Here is a 20,094-nt window from a genome sequence, read left to right as displayed (position 1 = left end):
TGTAGTCCGGGGGCGGCTCATACAAGGAGCGGGAGGGTTAGTGGTTGATGGACCGGCTGAAGAGCGCTCGGGGCAGCGGGATCGGTGCTCAGCCCAGCGCTCACATTCCTGCACACATCCCGCCCACGGCTAATGCCGGCCGTGTCCTCCGCCCTCATCCCTCCTTGCACTCCTCCTTTTTCCTTGTCCTCCTCCTTTTTCCTTGTCCTCCTCCTTTTTCCTTGCACTCCTCCTTTTTCCTTGTCCTCCTCCTTTTTCCTTGTCCTCCTCCTTTTTCCTTGTCCTCCATGCCGGCAGTCTCCCTCCCCCGTCACCTCGGCCCTCACCTCCTCCGCCACAGTCCTAGGTCACCGGCCTCTCCTGCCTCTCTTCTCCATTCTTTCCTCCTGAGACTTTTCTGCTCAGTTTTTATCATTATTGGTTTTCTCAGGAAAAGTTCCCAGTGTGCCCTGATGCCCTCTAACAGTGGGCTCATGTTTCTAAAGTGTGCCCTGCATAAGGAAATAAATGGGCATTGACTTAACCCTTGCAGGACCCAAACACTTCTTTTTTTGTGCTTTTTATTTTATCTCAGAGCCATAACTTATTTTTCCGCCGACATTGTCATTTGAGGACTTGGATTTTGTGGAATAAAATGTAATTTTGAATGACCAAATAATCAAGTGGGATGAAACTGTGGTGAGTAGCGGCGAGCGAGCGCTACAATGTACTGGAATGGAGCAGGTCAGACCCTAGGGCGGACTCAATGCGAATAGCAAGTAATGGGGGGCAATGGGAAACTCAAGTATTTTTCTGGAAAACCCTAACAGGAGGGCTGGAGAGAAAATCATTGAAATAGATGGAAACAGCGCCCATGGCATGGGAAGATGGTGGAATGAATCTGACTCCCAGGTCGCTGCTGGGACAATGGTGTCAGAGTATTGCTCCACTTTTACTGGCTGGTTAGGAAACATTCTTTCCTGTATAATAACTTGTATATAAGGCGAAATTAAAAAGCTAAAACAACAAAAAAAAGTCTTCCTCCACCCCTTAACCATATTTCTCCATCACCTATGACTATAGCTGATGACATAGTAGAGGGGGGGAAAGCTACACCCAATGTTTCCCTCCTTGTGAGACTACCCTGCCTATCTGGGCACTGGGAGGGTCTAATTAAACTGGCCAAAACCTTTAAAGGGACACTGTCACCTGAATTTGGAGGGAACAATCTTCAGCCATGGAGGCGGGGTTTTCGGGTGTTTGATACACCCTTTCCTTACCCGCTGGCTGCATGCTGGCTGCAATATTGGATTGAAGTTCATTTTCTCTCCTCCGTAGTACACGCCTGCGCAAGGCAATCTTGCCTTGTGCAGGCATGTACTACGGAGGACAAAGAATGAACTTCAATCCAATATTGCAGCCAGCATGCAGCCAGCGGGTAAGGAAAGGGTGTATCAAACACCCGAAAACCCCGCCTCCATGGCTGAAGATTGTTCCCTCCAAATTCAGGTGACAGTGTCCCTTTAATAATGTTCCCCCGCCTCTGTTGGACCAAGTGTGTGTCTCCCCCATCTCTCCTTGGTTTCCCAAGTAACTATGTCCTCTGCCGCAAGCGTTTGTCAAAAAGTGAATTTTTGGACTAATTGTTCGACTGGGCCTTCTTATATTGCACCATTTCAGTAGCCCTCTCCACTAAGGGAATGAGAGATTGAAAGTTCCCCTTGTAGTGTGGGTCAAGAAGGGTGAACAACCAATAAGTCGTGTTGGCCAAAATGCGTATAATTCGAGGATCATGTGAAATGCAGCAGGACATAGTCAGCCATGTCTGCCAGATTTTCAACAGGCAAGACTTCCCTGTTCCCACCAGGAAGATGACTCTCCATCTTCTGCTTCTCCCTCTCCTCCTTGTCTTCAGCCCAATCTGTGCTGAGAAGATGAGATGGGGCTGGGCTAGGTAGTATCACCCTATGTACTTTCTTCCTCTCTGTCCACATGCAAAGCTTAATTGCGAGAAGTGAGTGGTTAAGTAGACACCGAAGCTGGATGGTTACTCTGATTGTGGTGTCGTCACCACTCACCACCTTGGTTGACTCCTCAAGGTTTTGTAGAACTTCATAGATGTCAGACATCCATGCCCACTCGTCGGTTGTTATGTGCGGGGGACTGATCGGAATACCGACAGGCATGTTGTGGATGGCATTCAACTACTGCCCTCTGCTACTCACAAAGCCGTGCCAACATGTGTAATGTGAAGTTCCAGTGCGTGGTCACATCTCACACAGTCGGTAAGCTGACATTTGCAAGCTCTGTTGCAGCACTACTAGACCAGCGGCAGCTGTAGTTGATTTGCGGAAATGGGTGCACACGTGGCGTACCATCACAAGGCAATTCTAGGTACGTCTTCAGAAACAGCTTAACCACTAAGCTAAGCACGTAGGCCAGGCATGGTAATAGTGCGAGCTTCAGAGCTGCCAACAGGGTACGCCCATTATCATACACAATTATACCTGGTTGTAAGTTCAGTGACGAGCCATAGATCTGTCTGGTCTGTTATACCTCTCCTCAACCCTGCAGTGATGTGCTGTTTGTTACCTAAACAACTTACTGAAGTTACAGCAGCGTCTGTGACTGCTTCACTGAGTGCGTCCAACTTGCAACTGATGTGGACGGCGTGCTCCGAGATGACTATTTGGATAGGGAGGACGTGAAAGAACTGGTGTAGGAGGTGCAGGAAACTGATGTAACTAGGGCGCGCAATTCTCGGCGTCAGTAGCACGTGTGACTTCCAGGATCCAACTGTGTCCCGTCTTCCACATTGTTCACTCACTGTGCCGTGATGATAATGTAGTGTCCCTGGTCACAAGCACTTGTCCACATGTCAGTCTTTAAGTGAACCTTCCCAGTAACTGTGTTGGTAAGGGCACAGGTGATGTTATGTGATACTTGCTTGTGTAAGGCGGGAATGGCACAGCAGAAAAAATAGTGGCGGCTGTGGACCGAGCACCGAGGAGTGGCTACTGCCATGAGGTTGCCATGAGGTTGCTAAAAGCCTCTGTGTCCACAAGTCTAAACAGCAACATTTCCAGGTCAAGTAGTCTGAAAATGTTCCCATTTAGAGTTTGGGCCTGTGTGTGGGGGCAAGGTGTTTGCGAATATATTCCAAAGCCAGCAATGAGACAAGTAATTAAGACGTGATTGCGAATGTGCAAAGACAGGTGCAGGGCAGGAGGCATTCGCGCCTGCGTCCTGGACAGTGGATTAGCAAGCGTGTAGCACAGAGCAAGAGGAAGTGATGACACCCGCAGACACTAATCTTGGACCCAGGTGTTTGGCTCACCTAGTCAAGTGCTTTGATGATGATGATCCTCAGCATGCTGCTGGTGGTCAGGCTGGTAGTTGTCAGGCCCCTGCTTCTCTTGGTGCATCACGTTTTGCAAATGACCGTTCTTTTATTGTCCACACTTTCTTTAAACAATTGCCATACTGGGGAACCCCTAACCCTTGCACTCGGAACTGGCCACATGTGGGTGCTCTGGGGAACAGTTACCCACCTTCTCCCTCAGGCCACCCCACTGCCTCTTCCTGCCTATTGCGGTGCTGTGGATCCCTCCCCTTCTGCATTGCTGTCCTCGCTCTGCACCTTCCCAGGTTGCGACAGTGACTTCATCGTCCACTACCTCCTCTTCCACTTCCGCACTCTGGTCCTCCTAAATTGTTAACTTAACAACATCACTTGTTGGCAACTTTTTCAACCTCTTGAGATGCTAATTGACGTTCCCCACCGTCATCTTCTGACCATGGCTGCTCAAATGTTTGAGCATCACTACACACAATCTCCTCATGTCCCTCTTGAAACGTGCAGGGCCAGAGGTAATAATCAGTAAACTGAAATGTCAAGTTTCTAAGTGTCAGATCACTTGTCACCTGGAACTCACCGTGGTGGGAGAAAGGATGATCGAGGTGAGGATTATGTGGTCCAGGCTCTTGGCTAGGGAGGCTGGACTATGTGGAAGAAAGGGTATTGGGAACATACTGGTAGCATTTTCTGCCATCCAACTGATCACTGTTCTGGCTTCAAGAATGGTGTCCTGCGCCACCCTGCAAAGTGGAACAGGAAGCTATGTCTCATGGATAACTGTGTTCTTGTTGTGCTCCGTCATTAGGCACAGTTTCACCTGGCCCATGGCCTCGGCCTCTGGGTGCACCATCAGCAGCAAGTCCACTTCCCTGTTCCTTACTGCACGTTTTGCACATTTTAAATTGAGTTTATAATACATGCCTGCAAACTTTCCTGCTACTAATAGGGAATGGAAAATATTAATCTTGCAGAATATATAGATATACACAACAAAGGGTGTCAGGGTGGGGAACTTGTGGGCCAGTAAATCAGTGTCATCATGATTGTCATTCTATGAATCATTGAAGTGCTTAGTACATACAAAATACAACTGATGTGGTACCCATTAAATATGATGTGCCGTGCACACATTGTGCAGATGTAATAACAATTACGATATATATAGTATCAAAATTTGCAAGACACGTAGTCAGTGGCTACAGCAGATCGCACATAGAAAATGGAATACCTCCATTAATTGAACAAGAATAAGTGATTAAAGTAAGACCCACTTACCATCTACTGCATGTATGGTAAGCTGTTCTGTGCAGCCCCAAAGCGTGTTTCGCGTGGGCTTCCTCGGGGGGTGATGGCTGGCTGCATTGTGTCAATCAAATTTAATGCCAGTAGCCAACATAAATATGACATTACTGTGTATGGCAGGCAATCCTGCATGTTTTTCAACAAAATGAAACAGGCAGGGCAGCACAGTCTCTAGTACGGAGATTATGACCAGACTGCTACCGCAAACTAGGTGCTTGGCAGTGGTTACAACAGCCATGACATTTCTGACCTCGGGTGCTCCTCAAAGACAGGAAAAAAGCCAGCTGTGTAATCCAAATATAAAAAAGAAGATGAGGGCACTCACCGGTCTTCTCGAAATGCAAAAACTTTTATTAACAACACATCCAGATAAAATTCATGGCCGGGAACGACGGAGCCGAAGCTCTTGTGAGCAGGGGGAACGGAGACCGTCTCCGTTCCCCCCTGCTCACAAGAGCTTCGGCTCCGTCGTTCCCGGCCATGAATTTTATCTGGATGTGTTGTTAATAAAAGTTTTTGCATTTCAAGAAGACCGGTGAGTGCCCTCATCTTTTTTTTTTTTTAAATCCTGCATGTTTATTGGCTGTCTAACATCTATGAAACATGCAGGGCAGGGAATGACACTTGAGCACCCGCGATACTTGATTGAGTAACAAGCGTAGCCGAGCACCCATTGCTCAATCAAGAATCGAGCAGTGGCGAGCACGCTCCTTTATCACTAGTCGGGGGGAAGGGCATAATTTTTGGGTTTGGGCACTTTTTCTCCAGGTCAGTAGGAGTATGGTGATCCCAAGCCTATAAGGTATAAAAATTGCAGAACCTGACATTGTGGTTGTGTTGTCATTTTCTGAGACCTGTAAATTTTATATATTTCCATCCATATAGGGTGTGGAAGTGTTCTTTGCTCACTGAGCTGACATTGAACTTTTGGTGCATTTTTGATGCTGCATATTATTGCTGCTTCAAAAACACAGCGTCTTGCAAGCTTCGGAAACTGGATGGGATCCATAGAAATCTGATGCCCATTGTGCTTCTGACCTTTGGTGCGTGTTTCAAATCCACTGCGTGTCTAGCGAGTACACTGAGCTTTCTGTGCGGAATATCCCCATAGACTTGCATTAGTGTGGAAAATCCGCAAATAAAAAATGCACATCCCATTTTCTAGCAATCACATCCTTTGTAACTAAAAAAGTTTTAGTATGCATGTTATAATTTTATGGTAAGATGTGTATATATATTTTACTTTTCTGAAAAGCTAGATTTCTATTCACTGAAGAATGACAGAATATAGAGATTTGATATAAAATTGATTCCAAGGAGCACTCCCATCAAAATTTTTATCCTCTTACTATATTGCCATAATCATATTGTATAGCACTGTGTACTTACAATTGCTCATTTTGCCTCTGATAATTCTTCTGGTTTCTACTAGGTCTATCACATTAAGTATGATTAGCTACTGTATTTTTCCAACTATAGGACGCACCGGACCATAAGACGCACCTAGGTTTTAGAGGAGGAAATTATGAAAAAACTGAAGCAAAAAATGTAGTCAATTCTGTACTTAATATTCCCTATCCTGCTAAATATGGTCCCCCGCATCCTCATCCTGATACACATGGCCCTTCCTCCTTATCCTGGTATAATTGGCCCCATCCCGTTCCTGATATGCATGGCACCATCAGAAAAAAACATTACACTTACCTACTCAGCGCTCCCTCGCAGTGTCCTGCTCCTTTGCCAGCAGCTGCTTAATGCTTGTAAGCAGCGCATAGCAGGGACGTCATGCGCTGCTCACAAGCAGAGCACAGCTGCCGGAATACTCACAGTTCATCGCAGAAAGCAGAAAGTATTCATTCCTCTTCAGTAGTGCGCAGTGTCAGCCGCCGGTTTCCTGCTGCCGCCGGCGGTCACGTGTGCCGATACATAAGAGAAATTAATATTCATTGCCCTCCACGCCCATGGGTGTGGAATGCAGTGAATATTTATTTCTCTTTAGCAGTGGGCACAGGAGTTAGACGGAGCTGCTGGCACCTGAATCCGTGACCCGCTGCTCCTCAAAAACTGCTCCCCCACCTCCCCACCACAGCCAGAGCCGTTATATCCGGACTATAAAACGCACCCCCCATTTTGGGAGGGAAAAAAGTGCGTGTTATAGTCCAAAAAATACGGTATGTCACTCCACCAGGAGCAAAACTATAACAATGCAGTGACATAACTAATCATATGCTAGACAGTTGTACGTCATATTTATGTATGACATAGCCAAGATGATTGTCTATGAAATCATGGTAGTCTCACATTAAAAGCAAAAGTGGATGGTGAAATATGGAGCCTGAAAGTCAAAAGTTCAAAGCAACTGGCTACATCAGGATCCTCACACTTCTTCGTTGTCTACAATAGGACAAAAAGATTTGTAAACCATGGTCCTCATTCACACATCTGTTTTGTTTTTTTGTCTTGTACGTGACAAAAATGACTTTTCCATAAGTGTACTGTATACCGATTAAAAAGATAGGACACGTACAGTGGGGCAAAAAAGTATTTAGTCAGTCAGCAATAGTGCAAGTTCCACCACTTAAAAAGATGAGAGGCGTCTGTAATTTACATCATAGGTAGACCTCAACTATGGGAGACAAACTGAGAAAAAAAATCCAGAAAATCACATTGTCTGTTTTTTTAACATTTTATTTGCATATTATGGTGGAAAATAAGTATTTGGTCAGAAACAAAATTTCATCTCAATACTTTGTAATATATCCTTTGTTGGCAATGACAGAGGTCAAACGTTTTCTGTAAGTCTTCACAAGGTTGCCACACACTGTTGTTGGTATGTTGGCCCATTCCTCCATGCAGATCTCCTCTAGAGCAGTGATGTTTTTGGCTTTTCGCTTGGCAACACGGACTTTCAACTCCCTCCAAAGGTTTTCTATAGGGTTGAGATCTGGAGACTGGCTAGGCCACTCCAGGACCTTGAAATGCTTCTTACGAAGCCACTCCTTCGTTGCCCTGGCGGTGTGCTTTGGATCATTGTCATGTTGAAAGACCCAGCCACGTTTCATCTTCAATGCCCTTGCTGATGGAAGGAGGTTTGCACTCAAAATCACACGATACATGGCCCCATTCATTCTTTCATGTACCCGGATCAGTCGTCTTGGCCCCTTTGCAGAGAAACAGCCCCAAAGCATGATGTTTCCACCACCATGCTTTACAGTAGGTATGGTGTTTGATGGATGCAACTCAGTATTTTTTTTCCTCCAAACACGACAAGTTGTGTTTCTACCAAACAGTTCCAGTTTGGTTTCATCAGACCATAGGACATTCTCCCAAAACTCCTCTGGATCATCCAAATGCTCTCTAGCAAACTTCAGACGGGCCCGGACATGTACTGGCTTAAGCAGTGGGACACGTCTGGCACTGCAGGATCTGAGTCCATGGTGGTGTAGTGTGTTACTTATGGTAGGCCTTGTTACATTGGTCCCAGCTCTCTGCAGTTCATTCACTAGGTCCCCCCGCGTGGTTCTGGGATTTTTGCTCACTGTTCTTGTGATCATTCTGACCCCACGGGGTGGGATTTTGCGCGGAGCCCCAGATCGAGGGAGATTATCAGTGGTCTTGTATGTCTTCCATTTTCTAATTATTGCTCCCACTGTTGATTTCTTCACTCCAAGCTGGTTGGCTATTGCAGATTCAGTCTTCCCAGCCTGGTGCAGGGCTACAATTTTGTTTCTGGTGTCCTTTGACAGCTCTTTGGTCTTCACCATAGTGGAGTTTGGAGTCAGACTGTTTGAGGGTGTGCACAGGTGTCTTTTTATACTGATAACAAGTTTAAACAGGTTCCATTACTACAGGTAATGAGTGGAGGAAAGAGGAGACTCTTAAAGAAGAAGTTACAGGTCTGTGAGAGCCAGAAATCATGATTGTTTGTTTCTGACCAAATACTTATTTTCCACCATAATATGCAAATAAAATGTTAAAAAAACAGACTGTGATTTTCTGGATTTTTTTTTCTCAGTTTGTCTCCCATAGTTGAGGTCTACCTATGATGTAAATTACAGACGCCTCTCATCTTTTTAAGTGGTGGAACTTGCACTATTGCTGACTGACTAAATACTTTTTTGCCCCACTGTATGTGAATTTCTGAATGTCCGAATGAGGCCCAATGGTACACACCCATCCCAGGTATCCCGAGCTCTGCTTCATTCTCCTCTAACTGCTGAATTCGGTTGTGCTCCATGTCGGGTTTTGCAAGTTGCCCAGGGTGCATTAATGACATCATTTCCTTAGGCCATTTAAGGCCCATTATGTCTCAAACCTGTGTCATGGAATTGAGTCTGTATTCCTATGTTTGGTGTGCTTCATCATTTATGCTTTTTGTGTTTTGAGCTTGCATTCAATCAACCCTGCTATGTTTATCTTCAACCGTCCTACTGTTCCTGAGACTCCTGTGTGTGCCAAGTCCTCATTGTTCACGTGCCTTCACGCTTGCTTCACCAATGCTCGGTCTGGGTGTCCACCCAGACTTGGGGCTGGTGATGTGGATTCTCTAACACCTATGTCCTAACCCATCAGCGGGTTCCCATCTGAAAATGGAACCGATCCGTGGAAGATTAACACCTGTGTCCTTGGCAATATTCTTTGTTTCAGGGACATGCAGAAAATCCTGCAGACTGAAAAACAGAAAAATAGACTATGCTTTTATTTATTTGTATGTTTAATGTTCCTTTTAATTGTACAAGATACAATATAAATCAAACAATTACATTCATTGGTAGCTAAAAGAAAGTAACCACACCCGAGGAATTTGGAAGATGTTTAGTTATGCACAGTTCTTGAAAACATTTACATGTTGGCGAGAAAAGAGAAACAATTGAAGGAAGTCTCTATATTACAAATTTCTAATTTACTTATTACCGTTATTTTCTTCATTTATGTAAATATTCTCCAGATATGCCTTATCTTTTTTGTAATGGCTCTGAAGCAATTTCGGCCCTGCTAGTTAGTGTTGGTCAAGCTAAAGCGTAGCTATTGGAAAAAGCAAACGTCAAACACTAACTGTTAGAACTCCAGGATCAGATATCAGCATTTCCTGTAAAATATAATTTTTAAAACTTTCATTACTAAAGCAAACCTGTCACAAGGTTTTATACTTCTAAATTGATCCCCTTATATGTGGATCGCCCCCAGTGTAGGGCAATGGGGTACTCGGCACCGGGTCCTGCAGTTCAGGGGGATGTCACGGTGGCTGACCCGGTCCGTAGCCCTCAGGGGTGTCCAGTAAAAGAGTTTATAAATGGGCAAGGTCTTTAAAGGGATAGTGTTCGTGACGCCACCTGTGGTATTCGGTCAGGGTGACCGACGCTGCTTAGGGGTCCGCTGAGGTGATGTTATGGCAGCTAGATGATATACCTTCCCACAGGTGAAGTGTGTCCCCAGGGCTTCCCAGAGTGTAGTTGGTGGATGGTGAATGTTGTAAGGCGCAGGGAATAATAAGAAAACAAGGTTGCAGTCTCTTTACCTTTACTGAAGGCTTCAACATCCACAGTCCAGGGCACCAGACCACAGGGTAGTCCGACCGGTCTGAAGGCACATCCAGAGTCCCCTTATCCAGGTGGAATTCAGTAGCCTTTCTACTAGTGCCTGGGTGTTGTAGTACCTCCCTGCTGAGCAACTCGGTAAGGTCCTCACAACTGTTGTAGATGTTCTAGTTGTTATTTCTTCCTCTCTGTCCCCCAGATGGTGTGGATAGGACAACCCGTATGACAGATGGCCGGTCTCTGAAGTAAAGCGTAGAGTCTATTACTTCCTCGGTGTCCCGGCCACCGGCTACGTGCCTCAGAAGGAGGCAGCCTCTCTCAGGGCAGAACTCCTTCTGGTTTTCTTCTCCTTGTGCTATGACTTCATTTCTCACTCTCTACAATATAATTCTCTTCGTATCCTTTCTTAGGATGCTGCCGCACGTGGGGCAGGCACAGCTCCGTGTCTTTCTGTCTTGGCCTCTGACAGGATCCCACCCCTGTCTGGGGCCCCCTATCTGCAGCTTTGTGGTATTCCTCCTTTCCCGCTGTCTGCCTGACAGGAACTGACTGGGTGAAGCCCAGGCAGCGTCTGACTAACTTTCTATCCAACCCACCAGTTTTACCCTAATGTGAGGAGTGGCCTAGTAGATAGAACCTTTGCTCCCCCTGGTGGACTGGAGTGTGAAGTGTAGTGTATGGTTTGTGATACCTGGCAAGGTGAACTCCTTTAGTGCCATCAGACGTAATATCACTCCCCCTGGTGGAAGAATAACATTACTGCAACGACCAGGACTCTGGGGCACTGCACATGCATTGAAATAGTTTTATAAAGATATATACATATTTGTCAAGGATGACAGCTGGTAGGGTCACACAGGTCCCACTGATGCCACCAGTTGTTAGGGATAACTGCCGGGATCCGATCACGGGGATCCCACAACTGCTATCAGTTTCTCAGATCACGCTGGAGAGATCACGCAGTTCCCACCACTGTCACCAGTTTGTCAGGGGAATGCGGCTCCACTGAATCTAGTGATAGATGTGGCCGTTGCTGCTTCCACTACCAGGCTGGTTATTGGGGAACTCGCAGTGAGCGTATGGTGTATATACACCTCCAGTTCCATCCAAGAGCAATTAAAAAACAGATTACAAGAGCTACCAGAATATCAAGGAATCGCCTCCTATATTACAAAGCTAAAGAGGAAAGCAACCGGGTGCCTCCAGTAGTCACCTTCAATCCAATTCTGGAGGTACTAAGGGAGCTGCAGGGAAATTACCACCTTAGCTACAAAAAGACGCCAGATTACAATCCATATTTCCCCCCACCCCCGCTCTTCAGGATTTGGAGACAAACTGCGCCCCTCTATCGGATACAATGTTCAAAGGAATACAATGCAATCTCACCACATGATTGATAAATAACCTGGAAAGGGTCTCAGCATTAGGTAACCCTGATAACTAAACAAAGTGAATCAGTCAACCATCACCCAAATAATGGTTTTCCCACTAGACAAAGGGAAATTAGTGTTGAAATCCATGGACAAATGAGTCCACGGTCTTTTTGGAATCGGCAATGGAGCCAATTTCCCGGCCAACCGGCTATGACAAACCTTAGCGCTTCTGCAAATCTCGCAAGCGGATACAAAACCTTTAATGTCGTTAAGCATGGTTGACCACCCAAAAAGTCTACAAATATCCCTCTGCATAGCAGTGACCCTGGGGTGACCACTCAAGACATTCATGAAACTCTTGCAACAGACATAATCTTAGATACATGGGCACAAATAATTTAGATGCATGAGTATCAGAAGGAGCCAATAACTGGACTTGGTGAATCTCAGCCTCCAGCTCTGTCCAGCTTCGGCACAAGGACAATGGGACTGAACCAACCGCTCTTTGACTCCTTGATGATGCTTAGGCTCAACATTCTCCTCACCTCTTTGGAGATCATCTTGCAGCGGGCATCGCAAATCTGATACGGCTTTTGGTTCCCTCTCACATGTGGTTCCGTCAGGATTTCATGCTCCACGAACTGCGTACAACCTGGCTGTCACGACTCCCGGGTATTACTGCTGCGGGGAGAGCTGCACACAGCAGCAAGAAAGCTGAGCAAAGCAGCGAGTAACTACCCAGGTAACCACCAGGACCTGAACCATGTGACAGAGTAGGAGGTGGTCATGGGCGGAGCAAGGTGCTGGGGTGCAGAGGAGACGATAAACACAGGAGAGTAGTCAAGCTAAGATCAGAGCCAGGAAATCACGAGGTATGAAAGGGGTGAGACGGGATTGTCAGAAGGGAAGCCAGAGGTCAGAAATCCAAAAGAACAAACAAGCAGAGTCACGCACGGAGAGCAAACAACACAATTGCAAACCAGGCACATACTCCAGGGGTCAGGCACACAGACAAGAGGAAAGTATAGCTGACAGGGAATCCTAGTCTGGAGTGAGTATAAATACCCCTCCCAGATCCAAAGGGAGGCCAGCAAAATTAACCTTGAGAGAACAGGACATTATCCATGTCCTAACCATGACACTGGCAATTCCAAAAACACGTCCCAGTTCTGCGAAGCAGCTCTCGGCACTGTTGCTTCTGGGCTGTTGACAGTGTCTCTGCCACTGTGACATCCCTGACCCTTCAGGGTTGACCTCCAGGCAGGTAGCTTCCACCAGTTCCCTGTTTCACCATGGTTTGAGCACTTTAATGTGGTCCACCTGGTATGGCTTATGGCTTTCTTCTTCCTGGTTGGAGGACTTTGTAGTTGACGTCACTCAACTTTTTGACCACCTCATACAGCCTTTGCCACTTGGCCAAGAACTTACTTTCAACCTTGTGTATCAACACCAACACCCGGTCTCTAGGGCAGTCTCGCTGCCTGATTGTAGACCCTCTTGTGCTTGAATTAGGCTCTCCTTCACAATCGGCATCACCTTTGTGATCCTGTCCTGCATCTGGGCCACATGCTCGCTGATGCTCCAGTGGGGTGTAACCTCTACCTCCTAGGTCTCCTTCGCAATAGCCAGAAGTGTTCGAGGGTGCTGTCTGTATAGCAGTTTGAATGGTGAGAACCCTGTAGAGGCCTGTGGGACTTCCCTTATAGAGAACAGGTAGGGCACTAGGCAATACCAGTTTTGACCATCCTTCTCCACAACCTTCTTAAGCATGGATTTCAAGGTCTTGTTGAGCATCTCCACCAAGCGATACGTCTGTGAATGGTACACCGACGTCTAAAGTTGTGTAATCTGGAGAGCCTTACACAACTTCCTCATCACTTTGGACATAAACAGAGTTCCTTAGTCCATCTGAGAGAAAATATGGACTAACTCTTGGGCTAAGCTCCTTGCGGAGGAGTTTCTCAATGATGCCACTTCTGGGTACCGTGTTGCGTAGACCATCATCATTTGGATGTGTTGGTGCCCCCTGGTGGACTTAACTAGGGGTCCTACAAGGTCCATGGCAATCAGATCAAACGGGACCTTTATTATGGGCAATGACACTAGGGGACTTCGGAAGTGGGATATGAGAGCAGTTAGCTGACAAGTAGGGCAGAACCGGCAGTAGCTAATAATCGCTCTGTGACATCCAGGTCACTAGAACCACTGAAGGACCCGTTCTTGAGTTTTGTCTACTCCCAGACATCCACCTAGACATTAGAATGGGTCAGGTCTAGCACCCTACCCCTATAGGTACTAAAAACTGCTCTACCACCTCCTCTCTTAGTTTAGTAACCTAATATAGCAGATCCTCATTTAAAGCAAAGTATGGAAACCTGGTGTCAGCCCTGGCTCTTGAGCAACCTCATTTACCACCGTTACCCTGTTAAATGCCCCTTTTAGCGTAAGATCCTGCATTTGTGCAGTCCCACAATTTCTCCCAGAAACCCTTAGTTCAGGAATCTCAGCCTCATGGGTCACCAGCAAGGACACACAGGCGGAACTCATCCGCCTTCGACTGCAATGGGGATTCATCATGGTGGGACCAGCTCTGGTCTGAGTCTCTTGTTACTTCCCCCTTCTGCCATTAGTCCCAAAACCAGCTAAAGTCCCGCCCTATTATCACTGTGTGTAGTTGGTCCTTAACTTCCCTGACCTCATGGATCTGAGACCCACAGTTCAATTTTAGAGACACTTTGGCTACGGGTAGTTTTTAATGTCCCTGTGAATACAGCGGACACAGACAAACAGTCATGGCCAAAAGTATTGACACCCCTGCAATTCTATCAGATAATACTCCAGATAATAACAGTCCAGTGCCAGAGGCAGCAAAGCAACCCCAAAACATCAGGGAACCTCCGCCATGTTTGACTGTAGGGACCGTGTTCTTTTCTTTGAATGCCTCTTTTTTTCTCCTGTAAACTCTGTTGATGCCTTTGCCCAAAAAGCTCTACTTTTGTCTTATCTGACCAGAGAACATTCTTCCAAAACGTTTTAGGCTTTTTCAGGTAAGTTTTGGCAAACTCCAGCCTGGCTTTTTATGTCTCGGGTTAAGAAGTGGGGTCTTCCTGGGTCTCCTACCATACAGTCCCTTTTCATGCAGACGCCGACGGTTAGTACGGGTTGACACTGTTGTACCCTCGGACTGCAGGACAGCTTGAACTTGTTTGGATGTTAGTCGAGGTTCTTTATCCAACATCCGCACAATCTTGCGTTGAAATCTCTTGTCAATTTTTCTTTTCCGTCCACATCTAGGGAGGTTAGCCACAGTGCCATGGGCTTTAAACTTCTTGATGACACTGCGCACAGTAGACACAGGAACATTCAGGTCTTTGGAGATGGACTTGTAGCCTTGAGATTGCTCATGCTTCCTCACAATTTGGTTTCTCAAGTCCTCAGACAGTTCTTTGGTGTTCTTTCTTTTCTCCATGCTCAATGTGGTACACACAAGGACACAGGACAGCGATTGAGTCAACTTTAATCCATGTCAACTGGCTGCAAGTGTGATTTAGTTATTGCCAACACCTGTTAGGTGCCACAGGTACATTACAGGTGCTGTTAACCCCTTCATGACCATGGGATTTTTCGTTTTTCCGTGTTCGTTTTTCACTCCCCTCCTTCCCAGAGCCATAACTTTTTTATTTTTCCGTCAATTTGGCCATGTGAGGGCTTATTTTTTGCGGGACGAGTTGTACTTTTGAACGACATCATTGGTTTTAGCATGTCGTGTACTAGAAAACGGGAAAAAAATTCCAAGTGCGGTGAAATTGCAAAAAAAGTGCAGTCCCACACTTGTTTTTTGTTTGTTTTTTTTTGCTAGGTTCACTAAATGCTAAAACTGACCTGCCATTATGATTCTCCAGGTCAGTTCGAGTTCGTAGACACCTAACATGACTAGGTTATTTTTTATCTAAGTGGTGAAAAAAAATTCCAAACTTTGCTTAAAAAAAAAAAAAAAAATTGCGCCATTTTCCGATACTCGTACCGTCTCCATTTTTCGTAATCTGGGGTCGTTTGAGGGCTTATTTTTTGCGTGCCGAGATGACGTTTTTAATGATAGCATTTCGGTGCAGATACGTTCTTTTGATCGCCCGTTATTGCATTTTAATGCAATGTCGCGGTGACCAAAAAAACGTAATTCTGGTGTTTCGAATTTTTTTCCCGCTACGCTGTTTAGCGATCAGGTTAATGCTTTTTTTTAATTGATAGATCGGGCGATTCTGAGCGCGGCGATACCAAATATGTGTAGATTTGATTTTTTTTTATTGATTTATTTTGATTGGGGCGAAAGGGGGGTGATTTAAACTTTTATATATTTTTTATTTTTTTAACATTTTTTTCAACTTTTTTTTTTTACTTTTGCCATGCTTCAATAGCCTCCTTGTGAGGCTAGAAGCAGTCACAACGCGATCGCCTCTGCTACATAGCAGTGATCTGCTGATCGCTGCTATGTAGCAGAAATGCGGGTGTGCTGTGAGCACCGACCACAGGGTGGCGCTCACAGCCACCGGCGATCAGTAACCATAGAGGTCTCAAGGACCTCTATGGTTACAATGGAGACACATCGCCAACCCCCGATCATGTGACGGGGGTCGGCGATGACGTCATTTCCGGCCGCCCGGCCGGAAGCAGTAGTTAAATGCCGCTGTCTGCGTTTGACAGCGGTATTTAACTAGTTAATAGGTGCGGGCAGATCGCGATTCTGCCCGCGCCTATTACGGGCACATGTCAGCTGTTCAAAACAGCTGACATGTCCCGGCTTTGATGCGGGCTCACCGCGGAGCCCTGCATCAAAGCAGGGGATCTGACCTTGGACTTAAGGTACCGTCACACTAGACGATTTTACAACGAGAACGACAACGATCTGTGACGTAACAGCGTCCTCGTTAGCGATATCGTTGTGTTTGACACGCAGCAGCGATCTGGATCCCGCTGTGAAATCGCTAGTCGGCGCTGAAAGTTCAGAACTTTATTTGGTCGTTCGATTGGGGTGTATCGTTGTGTTTGACATCAAAAGCAACGACGCCAGCAACGATCATAGGGGCCGTCGCAGCGTCTTGCTCTAGCCAGGTAGGCGTTGTACATTAAAAAGGAGATGCCTTTACAATACATTGCAGTGACGCCCGTAATAGATTTTAATTTTAAACGTTTTCTTGAAAAAATATCAATTTACCACGATCACATAAACTTCCCATACTATGATAGCCTAGGTCCAATACATATCGCCTGATTAATACAATAAAATATGCAATTACAAAGGATAGGGAACCGCACAGTGATAAAGTATTACATAAAATAAAAAAAAAGGATACGCTATTACAAAAGGTGACTCCCTCTGTCCCGACAAGCCTGGGAGGTGGTGTGTACATTCCATAAAGGGGGGTCTTTACAATACATAACAATTACAAAAGGAGACGCCTTTACATTACATTATAACATAAAAAAAGTGACGTCAGAACATGACTTTACAAAAGGAGATGCCATGTGTCGCAATAGTCTGGGATGTGGTGTGTACATTATAACATAAAGGGAGTCTTTACAATACATTACAATGACAAAGGGGAGGACATAATGACATTAAAAAAGGTGACGCCATAACATGACTTTACAAAAGGAGATGCCATCTGTCGCCACAGCCTGCATGGGGATTACAACAGCCAGTACAAAAAAAAAGGCTTTTACATTATTTCATTAAAAAAAAGGTGACGCCATAACGTTATACATTACATTACGAATGGAGTGGGTGTGATGTCTCCCTGTGAACTGTGATAGGCCACAGCGGGATCATCTGTAGGTAGGTTCTATAGCAAGGTTCTGATATAAAAAGCTTGAGTCAACTGTTCAATCACTTGTGGGTATTTCAACTACGAGCATCTTGCAATAGGTTGGAAATCCAAAACTCTGCATCGTGTTCATTCTCCATCTCGTAAGCGTACTGGTTGGAAATCAAGATCTTTGCAGCGTCTTCGTTTTATAACCTCTCGTGAGCGTCTTGTTTGGAAATCTAGAATTCTGCTCCGTATTGATTTCACATCTCGTGAGCGTCGTGGTTGTAAATCGAGACCTCTGCATCGTCTTCGTTCTCTAGCTTCTTGTGAGCGACCTGGTTGGAGATCTTGAACTCATCAGCGTTCTTATTAGATCTTTCATGGTAAGTGTATCTGTTTTTTTTATCTGCCATTTTCAAGCCCCAAAATTGGTATTAATAATATGAAAAAAGCATACGAACCATCCCATCCCTAAAATGGTGGCTACCAAAAGGAAATAGCGCACGGCATATCCCATACAATAGAAGGCTGCTCACATTAGGAAAGGCACAGGGGCCACAACTTTCTTGCTTGCTGTTGCTTCATTTTTTATTTATGTTTTTTTAGATGTCTGCCAATGAACAAGACTGTGTTCGGGCACTCATAGAGATGTACCGCTCCCTGCCCTGCTTGTGGAAGATAAAGTCGGCGGATTACAGCAACCGCTACAAAAAGAATGATGCGTATGAGAAGCTGGTGGCCATCTACAAGGAGCATCATCCCACTGAGACGGTGGATGAACACATTGTGCGTAAAAAAATCCAGGCTCTCCGCACAGTCTACAAAAAAGAGTTGAACAAGGTGGAAAAGTCGCTGAAGTCTGGGGCCGGAACTGACGACGTCTATGTGCCCAAGTTGTGGTACTATGACCTGCTGGCGTTCACTCGGGACCAGGAAATCCCTCGCCCGTGCCAGACTGTCACAAGCATATGTGCACCATCGCCTGAAGAGAACCTGCCCGAGTCTCCGGACGAGCATGTAAGTACCCCCTAGCTTCCCTTCTAGTAGCATGCCGTGTGTCATGTAGGTTTATGAGACTGCATGGTTTCCAATAATAATGATTCACATTTTTCATGTTTAATCCCCCTGTTAATAACAGTTGTCACTTCCTGTTCTGAGAAGTATGTCCAAACAGTACTTCCCCCTCCTTTAAATGCATTTTTAATAATTTCCAAAGTCTATAACATAAAGATAAATACATTAACATATTGTGTCTTCCGCACATTTGTACGTACAGTATTGCTGCCCAATGTAGTTCTGCCCAGCTCTGAAAGCTCTGTAACCCCTGTGGTTTGCTACCTAGTTCCTCATAGCTTCCCATGAACAGGAATAGAGGTGTTGGAGAGGTGGGGCTCTAAGGCTGAGTTGTTTGTATGTTATTGACTTTTAATTTTTTTCTTTTTCCTTGAATCGCAGGTGCCTCTGCAACAGCGGGAAAGACCAGAAGGGAACGATGTCCAGTCCCATCAGTCCTCCAGAAGCCCGTGTCTCGAGGATCAGACACGTCCACAGCGGCCATCTCGCAAAAGAAAGTCAACAGCGGGGACACCTGTGGATCTCCTGGCAATGGCTAACACCATCTTGTCCAAGCATGCGGCAACCCAGCTCTCCGCATTCCCAACCTTGGTTGAGGAACGGTTAAACAAATTGGACGTTACCCAACGATCTCACGCGGAGAGATTGATGTTTGACGTTCTGAACGCGGCAGCCGCTGGAAAACTGAGCGACACATCTATGTTGAACATCACCGAGCGTCAGCCCAGTAGCCAGTTTTATTTGGGACCACCACAGGAGCCCATGCACAGCACTCCTGTACGCAGACCAGGCCCACATCATTCTCAGTTCTGGACACCACCTGCACCCCCTTCTTTTGCAGACTTTTCACAAGGACCTCCTACGTCCACGCACCGGTACAGCGAGATGGACACCTTCTATCAAAATTTGTAGGGATCTTGTCTTGAAAACAATAGAGACTTCAGTTTTATAATGTCCATAATCCACTCTGCCTACTGCCCTGCAGTCATTGGCCTGACGCCCGGTCATTAATCCTTGTGCCTATGCATCATCAATAGTTTTAAAAAACTTAATTTAAAAAAAAAATAAAAAAAGGCTATCACACCTGCTATACTCAACCTCCGTCGCCTTTCCCACTCCCAGGACCACTCCATTGAAAGCGGCAGCTTACGGTCCCTGGGAAAGGTGGCGTAGGGTGAGTATAGCACTACTTCAACGGGACTTCGGAAGGTGAGTATACAAATATATTTATATGTTAATAAACCCGTCCAATTTATCCCTCCCCTACTCCGTAATCCCTTATGGATCATCAACAGTGAAAGTGTCATGTGAAATAAAAAAAAAAAGGCTATCACACCTGCTATACTCACCCTCCGTCGCCTTTCCCACTCCCAGGACCACTCCATTGAAAGCGGCAGCTTACGGTCCCTGGGAAAGGTGGCGTAGGGTGAGTATAGCACTACTTCAACGGGACTTCGGAAGGTGAGTATACAAATATATTTATATGTTAATAAACCCGTCCAATTTATCCCTCCCCTACTCCGTAATCCCTTATGGATCATCAACAGTGAAAGTGTCATGTGAAATAAAAAAAAAAGTAAAAAAAAAAAGGCTATCACACCTGCTATACTCACCCTCCGTCGCCTTTCCCACTCCCAGGACCACTCCATTGAAAGCGGCAGCTT

General features: G+C 45.7%; 2 protein-coding genes across 2 annotated transcripts in view; one reads left to right on the top strand and one right to left on the bottom strand.

Annotated features, from left to right (window-relative positions):
* Nucleotides 1–202, bottom strand: part of ARHGAP10 (Rho GTPase activating protein 10) — a 392,295-nt gene extending 392,093 nt beyond the window's left edge. Inside the window, exon 1 of the mRNA XM_069744044.1 lies at nt 1–202. This exon is cut by the window's left edge and continues 287 nt beyond it. The gene's annotated coding sequence lies outside the window, so the exon portion shown is untranslated.
* A 95-nt stretch (nt 203–297) lies between these two features.
* LOC138658272 (uncharacterized) lies at nt 298–19,454 on the top strand. Its single transcript, XM_069745752.1, has 3 exons — nt 298–678; nt 17,963–18,373; nt 18,812–19,454. Exons 2-3 carry the CDS (start codon nt 17,963–17,965, stop codon nt 19,340–19,342), a joined length of 942 nt encoding a protein of 313 aa, XP_069601853.1. The 5' UTR covers nt 298–678; the 3' UTR covers nt 19,343–19,454.
* Nucleotides 19,455–20,094: the final 640 nt, after the last annotated feature.

Source organism: Ranitomeya imitator, chromosome 1, assembly GCF_032444005.1.
Source record: "Ranitomeya imitator isolate aRanImi1 chromosome 1, aRanImi1.pri, whole genome shotgun sequence".
Classification (NCBI taxonomy): Eukaryota; Metazoa; Chordata; class Amphibia; order Anura; family Dendrobatidae; genus Ranitomeya; species Ranitomeya imitator.
This window is presented reverse-complemented; position numbering and strand designations above follow the sequence as displayed.